The 19,343-nt window shown below is 37.5% G+C and overlaps 2 protein-coding genes across 4 annotated transcripts; one reads left to right on the forward strand and one right to left on the reverse strand.

Annotated features, from left to right (window-relative positions):
• Positions 1 to 221: 221 nt before the first annotated feature.
• LOC136268689 (uncharacterized) lies at positions 222 to 9,698 on the forward strand. 3 transcript variants are annotated; one of them, XM_066064107.1, is made up of 24 exons: positions 222 to 349; positions 1,949 to 2,444; positions 2,495 to 2,600; positions 2,644 to 2,861; positions 2,922 to 2,971; positions 3,027 to 3,114; positions 3,168 to 3,338; positions 3,388 to 3,524; positions 3,569 to 3,674; positions 3,724 to 3,807; positions 3,860 to 4,040; positions 4,092 to 4,181; positions 4,233 to 4,301; positions 4,353 to 4,422; positions 4,701 to 4,760; positions 4,809 to 4,996; positions 5,670 to 6,281; positions 7,818 to 7,878; positions 7,933 to 8,063; positions 8,111 to 8,212; positions 8,260 to 8,340; positions 8,465 to 8,574; positions 9,228 to 9,291; positions 9,342 to 9,698. In XM_066064107.1, the coding sequence occupies exons 2-24, from the start codon at positions 1,998 to 2,000 to the stop codon at positions 9,467 to 9,469; spliced, it is 3,354 nt and encodes a 1,117-aa protein (XP_065920179.1). In that variant the 5' UTR covers positions 222 to 349; positions 1,949 to 1,997; the 3' UTR covers positions 9,470 to 9,698. The 3 variants fall into 3 exon arrangements, with proteins under 3 accessions (XP_065920179.1, XP_065920182.1, XP_065920181.1); XM_066064109.1 differs by having other exon boundaries at positions 250 to 349; positions 1,982 to 2,444; XM_066064110.1 differs by lacking the exon at positions 8,260 to 8,340.
• LOC136268693 (uncharacterized) lies at positions 9,485 to 19,317 on the reverse strand. The gene is made up of 8 exons (XM_066064111.1): positions 19,163 to 19,317; positions 15,625 to 15,744; positions 15,400 to 15,578; positions 13,871 to 14,039; positions 13,735 to 13,824; positions 12,497 to 12,664; positions 11,325 to 11,379; positions 9,485 to 10,035 (listed from the first exon to the last, which is right to left on the reverse strand). Exons 2-8 carry the CDS (start codon positions 15,635 to 15,637, stop codon positions 9,657 to 9,659), a joined length of 1,053 nt encoding a protein of 350 aa, XP_065920183.1. The 5' UTR covers positions 15,638 to 15,744; positions 19,163 to 19,317; the 3' UTR covers positions 9,485 to 9,656.
• Between the last annotated feature and the right edge of the window lie 26 nt (positions 19,318 to 19,343).

The following is a 19,343-nucleotide window of genomic DNA, read 5'->3' on the forward strand; positions in this document are numbered from 1 at the left end:
TGATTCACCTCTAGCGCTCCTAGTCCTCGCCTGCAGATCACAAGGTCTCGCCCCGCCCCTAGACCACCATGTTGTGGTCTGGGGGCGAGACATCACCCGCTTCACACAAATTATACGGAATATAATTATACCGTACGTTTTATGCCATAATATGGGAAACAGCCCATCATATAATACGGTTATTTACAATTTAGAAATCCAAGTTTAGAATTCACCAAGCACATCGAAATAGCTTACACCTGTTACAGGATGTGGTTCACAAGGATCCAGTCGAGCGGATTCAGTTCATCTAGCTTGTTGTGTCTTGTGCCGATAAATCTCGTGTAGCCTGTATACTCTAGTAATAAAGGTACAGAATACTCACTACAGTAGCTGTGTTAGGTTCTTCCTTATTCTGTGTCACCCTCGATCCAGTGCCTATGAACTGGTAAAAGATGAAAGCACAAAAATATACTGCCTTGCTGCTGTCAGTGCATGAGTGTAGGCCTTTGTAGTTGGGTATTTTAAGAGCAATAATACACTCTTCGTCATCTAGCGTGCGGCTAGCTTGTCTGTTTGTTGAATGCCGTAATTAAGGCAAAAATTGACAATATTATGCACCTATCACAATTAAGGTTTTACAGCACAAAGTGCTGAAAGTCTGTAGGACACCAGGCTCTAAAGCTTATTTAACGATGTTACATATTAAAGCTGTGTGTTTGAAAATTGTAGCATATACTATGTATGGAGCTTTAGTGTAGCGGGGATTTGTCACAGCCAAACATCAAATGCCCCACCAAAGTATTTATTTATTTAAAGACTTTCACAGTGTAAAATGCAGAAACTGACAAGGTTTCAAGTTACGTTCCCGAACAAGAGGGCAGTGTGGTGTTTAACTGATCTAAACATGTGGCAAAACTGTGTGGCATTTGTGTAGCTGGAGTGTGTATTTACATTATTATTTGACCTTAGAAGCAGAGAAAACCAAACTACTGCATTCAAGTTATCACTTGCCAGTTAGTATTGATGGTGGCATAGCTTGTCTATTTCTGACAACATATTATACCAATACATCATAACCTTGTGCACCAATTACATGGGGAGTTCTATGAAACTAGGCTATTTACGCTATCGTCCTACTGGTAACATGATTGTTTGACCATGGTGAAGTTGATATCCGTTAATCTCTTGAGGCAGACCATCAGAAAACTTTAATGGTGTTTTGCTGTGCTTTTATGAAGCACCAAAATATTTTATGTAAATTACATTGTTGCAATGAGGCAATTTGATGTGGTATAGAGTGACAACAAAATTATATTTAGAGGCTATTGGGAATTTTGTTAAATGCTACATAGTGGGCACAGGCTTTGTGTTAATTACCCCTGCATAGCTCCACCTCTGGTGGATGAGGCAATACAAAGAAAAGTGCATTACTAACCAGAAAATTTAGTATTCCACTGCCAAAACCATCTGTGGGAAAATTCATTGCATAGGTTAAATGCCCATTCCTATCAAATTACGCATTTTAGCCCCCAAGAAGATTTAATGACAATACCCTGCAAAGTCAAATTATGGGAAACGGCCCGTTGTTGTATGTGATGGTCTTCTGTCAAATTAAATTCATCTGTAGTGTGAGCAATGTGGGGTCCTGCTACATGCATGGCCCTGATAGCAAGAGGGGTAGAATATGTTTCCTGTAGGATTTGGTGTTCTTACATCTACTGTATTTAGGTACATTACTGCCCATGCACAATGCTGCATTTGCTCGCACACTTAAAATCATATACCTCATGTGTGCACGAGCAAATGCATGCAGTGTTATGCTTGGGCAGTACTGTGTATACCAATCGGCAGCATGCATTTATATTCCGCTTCATAGCAAAATCATTTCCGGTGTTGTGGGGGGATGTCATACAGAAAATAGTTCAGGGACAACAACATATAAAGTGTGAACAATGTTATCACACAGGTTTTGCTGAAGCTGTTTTACTGTATTACTTAGGTGATATAGTGGCATAATGAAAAGAAGACAGAATAAGGTCCCTTTGAATTTCATTGCGCCACTTAACCGTAAAAGATGCAGGATTGTTAAGCAGGTCATTATTGTCAACAACCGACCTGACTCTTATCAACACAGTAATACGAGTAATAATTATGATGTTGACAATGGACAAGCACAATTTGACAGCATGTCTGAAGTTGATGGTACTGATGCTGCACAAGAGCTTTCATCTCATACCATACGTAAAGAAAGACTGTCTCAAAAATGGGCTGAGCTGAGAAGTAGAATTTACATAACAATGGTTAATAAACAAGCTATTTCAGATGAAGCAGAGTGTTATGTATGTGGAAGTCCAGCTGTTATAAGATGTTTGCAATGTGGTCCATTTAGTATGTGCTCTAGCTGCTGCACTACTTTGCACAGCAGCAAACAAAACTTCCATCATTTTCCTGAAATTTGGAAGGTAATGTGGAACAGTTACACACATGCATTATAGAACTATTTTTACTGTAGAATGGGTGTTTTGTGCCATTTAACCTTCCTACTCCTTCTGTTAGCCTTGATGACCATGTCTGTGATAGCAGCTCTATGCGTCTGGTTACTTGTTTTCATACTGAAGGTATGCATGTGTAATGTGGTAAATTTTTATGTAATATTTTAAGGAATTCCTCAAAACCTTAATATCCAGTTTTGCAAGTGTAAACCAGATGCACTGACACTTGTGGAATTGGGATATTGGCCTGGAACACCAAGTCGGCCTCTAGTTGCCTTTTCCTTCTCTTTTATGGACTGGATGGAAGCACTGCTACTTGAATGCCAGGTTTCTGTACAGGACTTCACTAATGCAGTAGAAATTTATCTGCAAGAGAATATTGTGCAAGTAAGCTGCTGCTAAAGAATCTACATTCACATGTGATATATGCATGTGTATGTCTTTCAGATGCCATGTAGTATCTATCCAGTCTTAATTGATACATTTGAGGAGTACCGGTATAGTATATATTATATACACAGTAGTTGCTTATGATTACTTTATGGGCAATAGGCATGCAAAAGGCAAGCTCAGAATGTTGCATGAGATTTGTGATGATTCTACGAAACCTTGTTTTAATTCCTGTCCAGCATGTCCTAAGGTATTGTTTTAATTAAATGTATAATTCACATTTACATACTGACTTCACTTTAGGACAATGGAATGCTGACACTTTCAATTGATGCAAACTTTGGTTTGTGTCGCAAGAAATCTGCTGGCAGTAGTGTTCATCCACCCCTCTCTGGTAGTAGTATGTTCCTAAACCAGGAAGAGGTGGATGAGTATGTTTGTCAATATGCCACCCATCCTACGCGTAGTACAGAAGTTAGTGAAGTGATAATTCTATGTTTGCATACATATTATTTAACATCAGGGATGCAGTGAGTTTTTAGCAGGAAGTGCACTGAGGTCCCAGAATCGGTATTCTGCATTGAAAGAAACTGCTGTAATGGGTGTAGTATGCCGCCATGAATTTCCCAAATGTTTTTTGAATCTACATCATGGAGAAAGGTATGAAGTTTGATTATTGTATTACTTTTAGGATAATTTTGTAGAATATCATACTGTGTCTACTTGTTGGAGAAGCTAAAAGACTTATATCCTAATCACAGTATCCAACTGATGTATGATATATCCTGTCTACTTGTGAAACATCTGGTGGTATGTGTAACAGTTGTGCAAGCTATGTCTATTGATTGATATTTTATAGGCCAACAAACGTACTGACCTGCTAGAAGGTTTTGAGTTTGCCATTCCTGTTTTTCATGCCTATGGACATACGTCTCAGTGTCAAGTACATTGCAAGCTACAGGGTGTACATGCATCTTGATGTTATCTATACATAGATATTAAGAAACCCTAGGAACATCACTGGGTTCGGTTTAAGTGATGGAGAGGTAGTAGAACGCTTGTGGTCATTTCTGAGAAGGTTTTCTGCCATGACCAAAGAGATGCGGCCTTCCCACCGTGTCGATGTGTTGACTGATGCACTATTGTATTACTGTAGGAAGATCGCAAAAAAAATAGGTTTGGTTTAAATCTCATCGGTTGAAAAATTACTAATAATATTATGTAAAGGTCAGTTGCTGTGCAAGCGGATGAGGCATGCAAAAGATGTCCTAAATAATGCTACCGCAAGCCTAGATATCCTCAAACAAAGCAGTTCTGGTTTGTGTGTTATGTAATTTATGATGAGATTGTTAATCTGTGTATGTTTAGAGCCACTTTCTGAAGATGACATTGAATGTTGGTCAAGTGAAATGATGCAAAATATTTCACGTAATTCGTGTAAGTAACAATACATTGTAAACAGGTGTGTATTATTATTGTAACTGTTAGTACCTCATGAAATATCACAAAGCTGGCAGGAAGAGTATGTATCTCTTTTGGATAAAATATCGTCAGTTATGTGAGGGCATTTGTAAATCTTCCTGTATAGTGTACACAACAAATGTGTGTCCAGGATTTGGCAAATCAGTGTTAATGTCATACGTGTTTAATTTTTTTATTGAATTTAAAAATCCCATCAGCTTCATATTAGAATCAGTATTTTGGCATTTTAAACATGTTCAAAACCTTAGTGTATAGTACAGTGAAAGTAATCTGATAATTGTAATGTACCTGTGACATGAACCCTGATTACCAAACCCAGGTCTTTAATTTTGCATACGATCCAATGACTTGTAGGAATGCCTTGGAATCATCAGGATTTGATAACCATGTTTTGGGTATCTCATACATGTTGATGTAAGTAGCACATCTGTCTATAATATGAAGAAAATATATGCAAGGTAGAATTGATCAGAAGATTCAAGAAATAGAGCAAAAACATGGCATACAAACTCGTTGGTTGGACGACTGTCCTGAGTACATTGCCACTAAGAGTGTGATTCAGTCCAAGGAAAAGCAAAAACTTAAGTTGAAGATGCGAGATCAAGCCAAAGAGAGGTGGTACTTATTAAAGTTGAAGGCCAAGTATGCAGGTGTGTGAATAAAAAGAATTTATTGATTTTTGATATAGTTGAACGCTCACTTTATAAGGTCACCTATTAATACTGGCATTGTAGAAAACCCCCAAGGCATGAATTCTGTACAAATTGACCTGAATAATTCAGCCACCTGTCTAATAAGGCCCAAACGGTATGCATATGCATAGTATTGCAGTGAAACCTGTCTAATTGGGCTATCCTTGGACCAAAATTTTCATATCACTTCAACAAATAGTTGCATTTGGCAGTAAGTGCAAAACACACTGCTATTGTTCTCCAGCACTGGGATGCCTTCAGACATTCATGCTTGCATTGGCAAACCCAGGTAAGAGAATAGTAACCTACTGGAGAGCTAAGTCCAAATTTTGAAAGCTGCTAGGGACTGTTGAGACCTTTGAGTTGATACAAGGCTAGAAAGTCTTTCACACAAGCTGATAAGTGAATGTTGGTGGTAGGGAACTGTAACTAGCAAATTATTAGCTGAGTGTAACGCTGTTAGAAGGTTGCTGCCAAAAGTTGATAGCATGCATGTACTGTAGTTACTCAAATAATTCACTGATTTTTTGTGCTGACCATGCAGTGACCAATCACCTCCTTTACACTACACGGACACTATTCATCTTATGGCTGTGTAGTTAGTTATGTATGTATGGTTGTGTGTTCATAGATGGACAAAAAATAGCAATCAGGTTGTCAAGGCGCATCAATTTAGTGTCGAAACAACTGAAGGGAACTATAGCCAAGTACAATGCTAATCAGCCTCAATCCACCCAAGTTCAATGGAAGGATACCACTGACTTATCTAATGATATTTATAAAGAAGCTGTGTTTGCATCATCAAACATTCCGCATTCTTTTAAAGCTCAAGCTGTGGAGTTACGCCATAAAATTTCCAGGTGTAATGAAGAAATTACTCGGCTAGAAGAAGAAATGAAGTGTTGTTCACAACACTTCATTGCAAAGTACATGGGCCTATGTCAGTTGGTTGATACACTAGAGTCTGCAGAAGTGCAAGGAAGGTATACCAAGGGTTCCATTAGTTTGCTCAAAAAATGTCTTCACCGATGTCGTTTTGAGTTAAAGTCCTTGAGCTGTCTAATGGAATGCACTCAATTGCCAGAACTAGAAGCTATGTTAACTGAATTTTGCAGAGACAATGAGGTTTTTAATTCAGATGTGGACATCAATGATGATGATGTTGAGAACATATGCTTGAGAAAACCTGAGCAGGATGCACTTTCTAGCAGTGATGAATCTATGCTTGCAACCGATGATGAAGGCAAGTACATATACGCATGCATAGTGTACAGTTACTATATATACCGTAGGTATAAGAGATGTCATGTTTCATTCTTAGATGAGTCATTTTGGTGATTGGCATAGGGACTAATATATGTAGGTCCATTTTCGTTATACTTATCTAGGATATACCATCTTTGTGCTGGGGTAGTGGCAAGGGTAGGCTGAAAGGAGAAAAATAAATGTGTAGTGTTAAGAAAAAGGGGACTTTAAACTGTATATAGGTATATTGGATTGGTTTTGTTATCATATTTTAAGCTCAGTCATGTCTGTATAGTTTTGTTCTACTGAACTCTAGTCTGATAATTTTATGGAAGCTTTTTAGGTGTAGTATGTTTATATCTTTCATTGCTTCTTAATGCAGTAGTGTAGTATAGTGTGATTCAAGCAATGTTTGTAAATATAACAAAATTTATACACTAACACATATTATGCTACAAGTATTTTTAACAAGTCAATATTTAGCAGTGCACTCAGAAATTGGACACCATGATGTACCAGTTATTAGCTGATTAGCCATGACTAATTTGCAGTACCTTTTAGCCAGGAATATCACATGGGTACCATATGCAAAGGCGACTGCAATCCAAGGGCGACTATTACGAGCTAGGTATCAGTGAGACTGCAGTGTTTATACAGATTCATGAGCAAATTACCTTCTTCATCTTCCTTCAACACCATTTCTCCTTGTGACTTTGATCAATAACGTTGTTTCTTAACTTAACATTTTTGCTTGTATTTATCAAACCATCTGCATGTGCAGGTACAAGCCACAGCATCTGAGGGCAGCTATTATGACAGTTGTTCTGGCTGTGATGCGGTTATTACAGACCCGTACACAGTATTTTCAATAGGGGGTTCTAAATCAAAGTGGTAGGTCAGACACTGAGAGATATTGATTATTCATTGTCCTGAAAGTAGCCTGAAATTGTGGCAATTTTCCAAAATGATGGTTGTCATCATGGTTTTCAAGCAATTTTACTTTACAGCCATGTATGTTATAATCAGCACTAAAAAGCAAGTGTCAAAATAATACATTTAGACATTTAGTTAAAAATGAAACTGCACTGCAGTACAATAGGTGGGTCCTCTGAACTCACCTAGTACCATAGACAATTCTAAGGGGGGATCTAAGGGGCCATCCCCCTCTCCCCTGCTGAGTTTTTTTCATATCCTGGGGAAAATTGTATAGATTGGCATTGTTTATTTTAGGATTTTTAATGATTTTTAGCATCAATTTTAAACCATTTTCAAGCCATTTTCAAGCCTTTCAAATGCAAAATTCCTACGGGGGTTCCACCCCCAGACCCCCAGAAAATCCATTTTGTATTACAACTATGCATCAGTGTTTATGCTGTGCCCCCTGCATGTCAGGTCTAGAATTTCCACTGTCTAGTACAAGCCTGTAGTATAGCACAAGTGTTATATGAGCTGTGGGTATTAATCAACCTGTCAATTTCAGTACTCAGTTTTACTCACATTTCAATCATTTACTATTTTAATACTATGTACGTAGGTGAAAATGAACAGCATACTCAGTGGAATGTGCAAGAAAACCAAGCCCTGAATAACAGCAAGTGGGTAAATTGTGTGAACATGTAATGTAGCTATGTGTCTCTGTCAATGTGTAGTGCCACAGAGCCTGGTGATGATGTTTTAGGTGGAAGTCAACTGCAGTCAACTGGTAGTCAATTGCAGTCAACCGGTAGTCAATTGCAGTCAACCGGTAGTCAAGGTAAAGCCTCTCCTTTATCAATGCCAAGTAAGTCTACATCCTATACATCACATGTACTGATAGTTGTGTTTTAGGTGGAAGTCAACTGCAATCAACTGGTAGTCAATTGCAGTCAACCGGTAGTCAACTGCAGTCAACCGGTAGTCACGGTAAAGCCTCTCCTTTATCAATGCCAAGTAAGTCTACATCCTATACATCACATGTACTGATAGTTGTGTTTTAGGTGGAAGTCGATTGCAGTCAACCGGTAGCCAATTGCAGTCAACCGGTAGTCATGGTAAAGCCTCTCCTTTATCAATACCAAGTAAGTCTACATCCTATACAGCATTGTTCTGAGCGTTTTATGGATTTAAATCAATATGACATGTTTTTATGCTGATAAAGTCTTTAAAAGTATTTACAAATTATTTATGTCTATTATTTTGTAGCACCATGTTCACCCAATAACAGCAGTGATTCCGAAGAAGAGATGGAGGTGCAGCACTGGAGAGTACAAAGTTATCATCAGGAAGAATATTTGAAAACTATTCGTAGTAAGGTGGGCATAAGTCACAATAATTCACAACACAAATTAGAAAATGGTATGTAAACAATGCTTTGAAGTTTGATTAAAATACCAGTTTATTATTCATGAAGAGACTGGCAGTCGAGTGTCTTAGCACTAAGAGACTCGCGGTTACCCACACCTTGGCAAGGGGCATAGCCACAATGTTCTTTTCACTGTTGGGAGACCAATTTCTAAGACAGTAAGACACTCCAAAGTAGCACCTTCGAAGTATAATCGTCTTCAGAGTCGGTGTTAGAATGATGACAATAATAACCTCTGCTCCACCTCAGTTTTCATTGTGTCATTCTAACACCTCCTCCTCAGACGTTTAATTAATACTTTGAAGATGCTACTTTGGAGTGTCTTACTATATCTTAGGTTTATGCGTTGTAATGTGATAATGAACTAAGCATATTATTATATTGTTCGTGGGGATAAGGGATACTTAACACTGTGTTACTTAAGAAGGATTTGAACAGCACCTGCAATACACTTGTGCGGATGTCTATTCCATCCTGAACAATGTTTGTTGCCCTTCCATACTTATTATGGAATAGCTTTCCTGTTGACCATGCTTCTCATGGTCAGATTCTGTTTTTTTTTAATTAGTGTAGTATATACCAATATCATTCCTGAACATGTAGACCAATGAAGACTTGCTTGCTGGATTTGAAGAAGATATGAAAATTCTCCAAAAAGTCACCCAAGGTACTCCACTGTACACTGATACCACATATTATTGTTTTTGTTGTTCACAGCATCTCCAGCCAGTCTAAGTCGTAAACCTAAGAGTTTTCTGACATATCCACCACATGTGTTACAGCAATTGTTGAAAGATGCTAGGGAATCTACAGCAAATGTCCCTTTTTTTCGGAAGAAACGTTGACAATAGAGATCTATTGAGATTGCTATTAAATTGTTTATTCTAGTATTATGATACAAACAAGTGAAATAAAGTACACGGTAAAAATGTAATGCACAAACAGCTAAATGTACTATGTTGTGAACAGCTATGGAACTAAATGATTTACAACATTTATATGGATTGATGTGCTATATCATATGTAAAGTTGCTACTTAATAGGGATACACTGATTTTTAGGCCATGCTGTTATTTGACCATCTATTAAATAATCATCATCAAAGGGGGTGGAAAACAAAAGTGTAGTCTCAGGCAGTATCTGAGTAATTTCCAGTTTGATATAATCTTGTGGAATAGCTTTCCCATGCACACAGCTGTCTCCATCTAAAATTCTTCCCATCCCAACTATGTTAGAGTTCTTCAATAATTTAACAGATGATCCTACACTAAGTGGCTCATCATTCCTGCAACCTGAATGAGGAACAGAGCTGACTGTACGTGTGGTGTCCAAAGCATTGTAGTACGTGTGATCATGGCTTGGAGTAGTTGCACTTGACACCTCATGATGAGGATCCACAGCAGTACTGGCACTATTGAAAAAAATATTACTTACAATAATGGTATATATAATATATATATACACACAGTCCTAAATAAGAACATATAATTATACATAGTATGATCATGATTATCAGGGAATACAAAATTTGAGAAGTTATTCATCACTCTATGGTGATTATGATTCCTTACTGAAAATGTACATGAGATGCATTGACGATTGCCATCGTATGATAGGCTTCCCATTGGCTTCTAAGTTGCTGCTTGGTTCATCACAACTATACAGCTACAGGTGTCTGCCAGATAGAATAGCTCCATACAGTATCACAATTTTTCAGCAAAATGAAGCCTTATCCACCTTAGAGCACTGGAGAAGACAGAGCCTGTAAGTGTTTAGGAGCCTAAGTGAAAATCTTTGAGTACATTACCCTACGATTTCGCACTAGAACATGCACTGCTAATTTTTCAGCTCATGATGATCTTAGTATCTATATGACTGGATTTGGAAAGCAACTCAAATCCTGCATTAAACGTTTTGAGATAATAAGTTCTAAAATTTCAAGCCTTGCTAGGGTAGTGAACACACATATGAAATTTACACAAAAGACGCATCAGTTTATTACATTGCAGAACATTTACAGTGCTTATTGGCTGCTTCTTTTCTCCTATCAAATAAGATATAGTTGAAAAGCTGAACTGTTGGATGTATGAAGTATAGTATCACAACTACTGACAGAGAAGTAAGATAGACTCCACAATGGCACAACTGAACCCCAGACACAAAGTTACAGGGCCACAGTGGCTTCTTAAGTGCTGAGATGCAGCAGAATCGGCGCATGTGTACACAACATTTGGGTAACTGAAACAGACCATCCACCAATGCACCACTCCAATCCAGCCCCCCACCAAGGTCAGAATTCCCTATTTGAGTCTACCACACCCCTCAGAATGCCTTCTCTCAAAAGCAGTCTCGAGAGGTTTGAGTAGCACGGATGGTTAAACAAGCAGTAAGGTAGTGTGCCTATCCACTGCCAGCATTAGTTTGATTTTGCCCGATGTGTGTATATAGGGCTGGGTGGTATTGCAATTTTGGTGTTCAATATATTGTACAGATAAACTTTGCGATATATATTACCATTTATCATGATATTTGATAGGTGACTGTTTTGTTAGGGTATCTTAATCTTTTGCAATAATATTGTACTTGTAAGCATCCAGCACTTGTCAACCTAGGGTTGCGTCAACCTGAAAGCTGGTAAGGAGATGCAACCTTTACACCCCACCTACATATACAAGTTAACACAACAAATATTCTACAAACCATTGTATGGATGGTTCTTCTTCTGAAGTATCCAATTCAATATTTCCAGTAGAACCTAGAAAAGCATGATGCTTTTACTATAGTAGGACAGACAAACATTTACACACATGCATTGTGCTGGAAATTCTGATGCGAGATAAATAATTTTGATGTAATTTTTAAAGACTGATAACACTTAAATTTAAAGTTTCTCTAATGTGTCAATTACATTGTGATTAAGGTAATTAAACTTTAATGTTAACTAAGAGATGGTACTACCTCCCGCAGCAGTCTTGGTTGCCCATAGCAAAGTGTTTCTTTACAAGCACACACTTTTCCATCTGATGAGCAATTAGAGTTGCACTGATAATCAGTATCAGCTATTGGCCTTATTTTTGTGTATCAGTATCGGCAAGAGTAAAGAATAAAAGAAATAATAATAAAGAATAATAAACTCTTTAAATGTTTACTCTTGGTATCGGTTAGGCAACTTGTGCAAAACAGCAGCAGATACAGATACAGATAAACATATAATTATGAACACCTCAACACCATTCAATACAAGATTGCAGTGTCAACTGTTGCACACTTGCATTCTGACATTAATTTATAGAGAGCAAATCATCAGAGAAAAGGTCTTTGTTCCTATATCAGATCGGTTTTGTTAATCGACTTGATACTACTATTTTACCATATGGAAGAATACTTTGGCGATCGAAAACTTTGGCAAATCAGTCCTGCATGCAGATACACCTGTATATATGGCCTAAAATATCACATCTCTTGATTTGGTGATTTATTAGATGCAATTGCAATATTACACAGCATTTAGATTTATCATGTCATTGAAATCAGCTGCAGAAAATCCCAAGAACACAGACTTATTGTATCGTGCAATACTGCATGTTATCATTCCTTTTATTTATCTGCACAATAAGTTATCTTATATGTATAAATTTCAAGGGGCATAATTTTGCAGATTTAGCAGTTGCCCCCAATTTTTCGTTCTCAAAAGTTAATGAAAATCAGGATTCAGTCTATGCTGTACAATAGAAAAGTCAGCCATAGTATTATTATATCCTTGAAAATAAAACCACATAAATCCTGAAAATTGCCCCACTGTGAAAATTATATGCCTGAGAAATTTATAAGTATACGGTATACAATATCGAACAGTTGATAATAATACATACATGTAACACGCAAAAGATCTTTCCTGGCAATTATTTCTTTAAGAGTAGCTTTTCCATAAGAACCAGGAGGTTTTAAAACAACGCCTTCCGGTAGTCCTTCCATTGTGATACCATACTTAGAAATATACTTGTACGGCATTACTGCTTTGGGGTCATTAGTATATGCACCTGCACAGAAAAAATTCTATAAAAAGGTGTGAAACTGCAATACAAACTTGGTTAAGCATCAAACAAATTTGGAATTGTACATGCCTGTATTTAGTATTACAATTGCCATTCATCACTTGTCTATGTGGAGTGTAGGTCAGCTGTGAATCTAGTCACAAGACTCACAATTTGGTAATGGATATATGTGTATATTTCCTGGGTTATTCAGGCGTTAATCAGAAACCGATGCTCTTCATCTGCATGTTGTAATGCAACACCTTTTTCTACATTTACTACATTATCTACTCTCTCACAGCTACTTATCTGTATGAAATTGCCAATCACATAAGTTCACCTTACAACTAGAAAGATTAAAAAGTAATCATATAACTTATATGCAATGGTTTTCAATGATCAATCCCATAGATATCTTTGAACTTGCAGGAACATCAAAGTCATGAGCAAATCACTTTCTGGTTGACTAACTGATTTGGTACTGGGAAAGGCAGCATATGCTGATGTCTTCCCAGGGAGCTGATTACAGCTCCAAAACAGAGTACATAATGGTATAGTACAAGTAGGCAGTCATGGCTCTCTTCTGAATAGCCATACAAGAAGGGAGTGATATACTAATCACAATTTTAAATCAGTTGTATCAGCTGATCTCCATCTGCTTAACATGTCACTATAGTCTGGTGCACACATCCGGCACCTTCAACCACTCATTTTTTCCGTGTTTTTGAGTGCTTAAAAGAGGGTCAGCTGCACCAGACTAATTGTCATCCTGCATACAGAACACTCATAGATTTACAGCTTAAAAACCACATTTACACTGTATGTATCGTTGGCATACGTACATGTGGATGTACCATAAATGTGGAAAATCTGGCGGTGAATTTAATTGGCAGTTTAGCAATTTCGGTGTTGACCAAATGATGCCAACATTGCAGTCTTAATAATACTAAGAATACAGCATTTTGAAAATTAAAATGACACCAATAGCTAAAATGGTGCAAAACGCCAATTTTTAGCTCGTCAATATTTCCACTCATACAATAATGTATACTCAATCAATTACCACATATCCATACCATAGCACTCATTAAATATATCTTGGACAGCTGTCCTCAATGATTCAGCAGAGTTAGCTTGCTTAGCATTTGTAGATGGGAGTGAGTTGTCTATTGTACAGTGCAGTCAATGCAATACAAAATATATTTTACATACCAGTGTAGTGTTGCAGTGAAGCAATGTACCCCAAAAAAGAATGTGGTATGTGTGAACCTGACTTTAGCAAAAAATCACAGCCAGCTTTTGTACCACCAGTAATGTGGTTGCCTTCATGCACAGCCACAAAAACAAAGTCAAAACCATCTATCTTGTTTCCATGCTCAACCTACACAGAACAAACATTATGTAATATAGAATGTTACCGTTTGACCCAACATGAAAAACAGTATGAATTTAAAGGCTAAATTAATGGTACCTGTACAATGGCTGATCTCTAGTGAATCATGTATACACCTACAGGTATATGCAACTGTATGAAACAACCACCTGTCCATTATAAAATTTTAAAAATAATTTTCATTTTTATACTTTTGGATAGTGCATGGGCAAACGTACAACAAACTTCAACTAGCAGTTATAAGACAAAACCATTGAGGACCATTATCACGGTATTATAGATTTGTAAGTGGTTCTGTGTACAGTACTTCAGTCATACTTGCATAGGCTTGTGAGCAATATGCAAGATTTAGATAAGGCACAGTCTCAAGACATTTATATATAGTCCCAGTGATATTTTATATAAACCCACTCCATTACATACTATAATGTGAATAGAACAGCTGGAAATGGTTAGCTAAAGATTAACTATATTCATATATACTATTATGGTAGTAAAAGTTGTGATTAGTTTGTGAATATGTCAGACACAAAAAATTGTAAACAATCCTACGATGGCACTTCTATCCCATGCCCGGTCATCAAAGAGCCTTGGGTGCAATTTCTAGTTTGCCACCAGTGTTCCTCATGTGTAAGTGCAGTGGAACCTCAGTTATCCGAACTCCTTGGGACCAGGGGTGGTCCATAAGTCTGAAAAGTCTGTACCTCTGAAACTGTATAAATAACCTTAGTATTTTTAATACCCTAATACAACAGTCACAACTCAGATAGAGCAATCATCTCCGTAGTTCGGTTAACCGAGAATCTGGATAAGTGGGGTTCGAATAACTGAGGTTCCACTATTTTAATCTGATAAGCATATAGCAAAAAGGCTAAGAAAGAAAAGTTTACTAACTATAGTAGCTTGTCGGCAATAGGGAGACCAGTGTATATAATTGCTGTGGCATTCTTTAGCCAAGAGCTAGAAACTTAGTTAACCTCAGAAATCAAGGTACTATGGCCTCCACATCTACATGTTGTAACACACCTTCAGCTTTACACATACCTGTTATACAACACAACTTCAGTTCACTTTTAAACAAGTTAGTAGTTGTGTGAGGCTTCAGACTTGCTGTGGTATTAAAAGATTACATTGCTTTATGTGGGGTGGTATAACTGCAAAATCCTTGATCCAAGCTTACTTTGATTTACTTTGATAAACTTAAACTTAGATTTACTTTGACTAGTTTGATTTACTAAAATAATTTACTTTGAAGATGAGCTTTGTTGGATAGAAGCACTATTTTATCTAGTAGAAATTTCCTTTCGAATTTATTCCTGTGGCTACAGCTCTTCACACGATAACTTACCAGTAAACTGAGCAAATCACGCAACTTTTTCACCTCCTTCTTGATGTCAACAGTCTTGTCTTCACTGTTCATGGCTGCTGCTGCTTCATTATACCTATCCTTTTCATCACTTGATAAAGACTTCCACTTCCTTGAAGCTGCTGCATTCTTTTCCCCCAAAGAAGAAAGCATCTTGCACTCTACATTAAAATTGGTTGCTGTAACTGTTACAAATTAAATGCTAACCTGCAGAAGCCATATACTCTGCATGGTGTACATTGGAACCAGATATGGCACGTTTTTTCGCATCAATTTGTAGGTACCATCTGGGTTTGGTCGCTTTCCTGATGATTCCTTGTTCATTTTCTGCACAAAATGTATGCACAAAATGTATGCACAAAATGTATGCACAAAATGTATGCACAAAATGTATGTTGGGTCAAGCACATATATATTACAATAGAATTACAAAACAAAAGTATCTTGCAAACATTGGTATCTAAGCTATTAGTTTCTTGCAGATAATTATATGCTGAAGAGTTGTGGACTTGCAGTATATAGTAACCCACCAGACAAACTCTACTTTAGCCCTTTTTTAAAATTTGTTTGATCAGTGTACATTCTACTTTGAAAATTTACATTGCTAGCTATTCTTAAAACAATTTCTAGTGGAATACCAAAGCCTCCCTAGCTGGTAATTATAAGGTGAGAACTTGTGCACCCTTCCAGTCTGTTATATGCATTATAACAAGCAACAAAGTAACAATAAAATTTGCTTTTTCTCCTGTCCATTTTCAGGGGTCTGTAAAATACATACACCAAGCTTCTTAGCCAATGTGGCGAACTGTGCCAAACTTTGACTTTGTCCTAACCCCTGTAGATTGGAAGTTTCCTATAACCTCCAGCACAAAAACTGTATAGGTTACAACTAAACCAAGAGTAGAAGAGGAAACTTCCTTATTCCTTTTTATTGGACTAAACATAAACATAAATAGAGGAGCAGATCAAATCTGGTGAGCCTCCTAAGCATAGTGCTACACATATCACGGTATAACACTTAATGTAAATGTATGTTTTTTGTTTCTCACAAAGGAATGATAGTATGCTAGGACTAGAATATTCTGCTGGCAGAATAACAGCAGCTTTGCAACTGGAAAGTTACTGTATACGTCAAATACATATCCCTTAGTAGCCATCTATTTTCAGGTTTGGTAAAGTAACTACAGCAGTACAGCCCAAATGCAATGTTGAATTCACTTGTACACTTGTGATTGATTGAGAGTATATACTTTCACAGCCACTCCCTTAGCTCTCTTTGACTGCTTTTCACGAGTGAATTTGTAAGGACATGTGTTGACCACTGGGTACGATCAGGATACTTGGAATGCCACTAGCCAGCTGAAACATGAAGCTAGACTAATGGGAGCTCTTGAATAGTTTTCCATGTGCATTACAGCTTAGATAATACACATCCCTATGGATGTGAAAATAATAAGCACCACCTGACCTAGGCTAGTTTCGCGCCCCTAGAGAAATGATTGCCACATTTGTTTCCACATTCTCTTGATTATAAAATGTTTTGAATGGTCCTGAAAATTTTGTCTATTCATTACGAAGTGTACTGATACTGATTTTAAGCGGCTGCTTATTTCGGTGGGTTGTTATGGATGATGATAAAAACTGGTAGTAAAAATCACAACACCAAATGATTCAAACTACAGATTGGTTCACACCTTAAACTAAAAGAGCACGTGAAAACTGTTAGTTCTTTATAGTATTTGTCTGAAAACTTGGAAACAAAAATGGCTGGTCAGGAATCTAACTTGAAACCTAACCTATGTCTGCAGTGGAAACATTTTAGTTATGGGTGATATATAGCATATATTAACGGTTTACCAAAATGCTGAGAACAAAACATGATTTTTTCAGAAGCAAAACTAGGGTAGGACAATTGCCTTTTTGCAGAAATCTATGCACTCATATGACAAACACGATGATGAATGGGTCAGATTCCCAAATTAGGTCACAATTCTTAAATGATATCTAGTTGCTATGTGCCAGAGAGCTTGCCACACATTATCAATGTGAGAGAAACCATCATTTCAATTAGTTTAGCGTTTGGCGGAGCTGACCTGCATGCAGAGCGTGAGGGTCTGGTGACAGCCACTTTATACACTTGTGCCAAGTGGAATGCAATCAATTTCCAAGTGTACGAAAAACAAATTAACAATTTCCAGTTACATCACAGTAAAAACAATTCTGTGGCCATAAACTTCCACATTAAAATTGATATTAAAAACTCACAAGGGAGTAGGGTGTTGTGTACTATTGCCTTTCAGCATATTATAGTTGTAAGGTGTGCCAAATTAGTTAGAGACTAGATGTAAGGAAATCATGTCATAGTATGCAGTTAATTGAGCAATCTGATTGGACACACCAGTTTTCCATAAGACTGGTACAGGTACTGAATGTGATTGTCACCACACACTTGTGCTCTGCGCATGGGTCAATCATGCCATATTACATTACAGCAATGAACACTGATGCAATGAAGAAATGCATGTAGCTATTTAAAAAAAAATCGAACACTATAATCACTACATCTGATGGATTTCATTTCCCACACCGCATAAAGTGGGGTGATCACAACTTGAACGACAAATTCCCGCTTAAGAAATGGAGCCCATAAGTATGTAATGCACTTATCATTTGTTAGCCCACTATCCCCCTGGGACAGTGGGTGGGAACGGTGACTAAACAAGTGATCAAATGCACCACCATTTGGACAAGTCAGATAATCAATCCTCATACATCCCCTCCTAACCCCTGGGGGTTTAGGTGGGGATTTGAAAAAAATCAAAGGCCAAATTCCCCACCATATGGGTTTATCTTTCATTCAAAAGTGAGTCAAATCCCTTCACTGCATGTAGCCTCAGGGGTGGGGAAGGATAGTGGGGCAAGATTTTAATACACACAAAAGTCAACATTTATTGGATTCACAGTAAACACCACCGCTGATAGGGGATTAGATTTCAGTGTCCCTGTCAATTTCAAAAGAAACTTGAAATTTACTGGATTATTGTGATGTGTGGTCACCTTCAACTGTGCAGTACTTTAAAAAATTTGAACGTATTCATTCTCATTGATTCCTGCCACGCAAGGTTTTCCGTGGCTGAATGTAGAAGATTCCATACTGCCATTGGTGTTTATAGAACTCTTCATCACCTGTCACCAGTGTATTTGAGAGAGACATTTAAGTACACTACAGCTGTCACCTCTCACATTGGAAGAAACAGTCATCACCTTTTTGTGCCCAGGGTACGGACTACATTTGGCAAGAATAGTTTTTATTATAAAGGTACTCAGATGTGGAATTCATTGAACTCATCAATTTACCCTGCGGCCAATCTTGGAGAATTCAAACACTTGTATAGGTCTTACTTTTAGTATATTTTGTCCTGTATACTTTATGTGATTATGTTGTATGTTATGTATAGGGCACTGCTGAAAAGTATTAGTAAATCTACTGATGCAGTCTTTCCAACAAAAAAACAATTTAATATCCACTGTGACAATACTTTGACATAGGCCAGCGAAAATGGCTTTGGGAACATGGAATACGTTGGGTAAACTGCTAGACCAAGTGCTATATGCCAAGGTACCATGTATGAACTACTTCGTATGGGCGAGCAAGCTAATTGAACGTTTAATCTAGTGATGAGAAACCTCGGGAGATAGATACCGAGATAGATACTGCATTACTAGTTACTGCATTATTTTGTACCTTTAGCTTAGGAAGAACTATCACCAGTCCAAGGCTAGAGTAGCTACGCCAGCGAAATAAGTTACCACCTCGGTTACTACAAAACAGACCGAGGAGATGACTCGACTGCAGCTGAATCTCTATCCCTATAACCAGGCTATTTCGATGTGCTTGGTGAATTCTAAACTTGGATTTCTAAATT

This window comes from Dysidea avara, chromosome 10 (genome assembly GCF_963678975.1).
Source record: "Dysidea avara chromosome 10, odDysAvar1.4, whole genome shotgun sequence".
Classification (NCBI taxonomy): Eukaryota; Metazoa; Porifera; class Demospongiae; order Dictyoceratida; family Dysideidae; genus Dysidea; species Dysidea avara.

Coding starts and splice junctions, on each gene's coding strand:
- LOC136268689 (XM_066064107.1), top strand. CDS start 1,998: ATGAAAAGAAGACAGAATAAGGTCCCTTTGAATTTCATTGCGCCACTT. Junction 4,423..4,700: donor GATAAAATATCGTCAGTTAT/GTGAGGGCATTT, acceptor AATGACTTGTAG/GAATGCCTTGGAATCATCAG. Junction 8,341..8,464: donor CTCTCCTTTATCAATACCAA/GTAAGTCTACAT, acceptor ATTATTTTGTAG/CACCATGTTCACCCAATAAC.
- LOC136268693 (XM_066064111.1), bottom strand. Junction 13,825..13,870: donor TTCACTGCAACACTACACTG/GTATGTAAAATA, acceptor ACTGTACAATAG/ACAACTCACTCCCATCTACA. Junction 10,036..11,324: donor GAAGAACCATCCATACAATG/GTTTGTAGAATA, acceptor TTTTTTCAATAG/TGCCAGTACTGCTGTGGATC.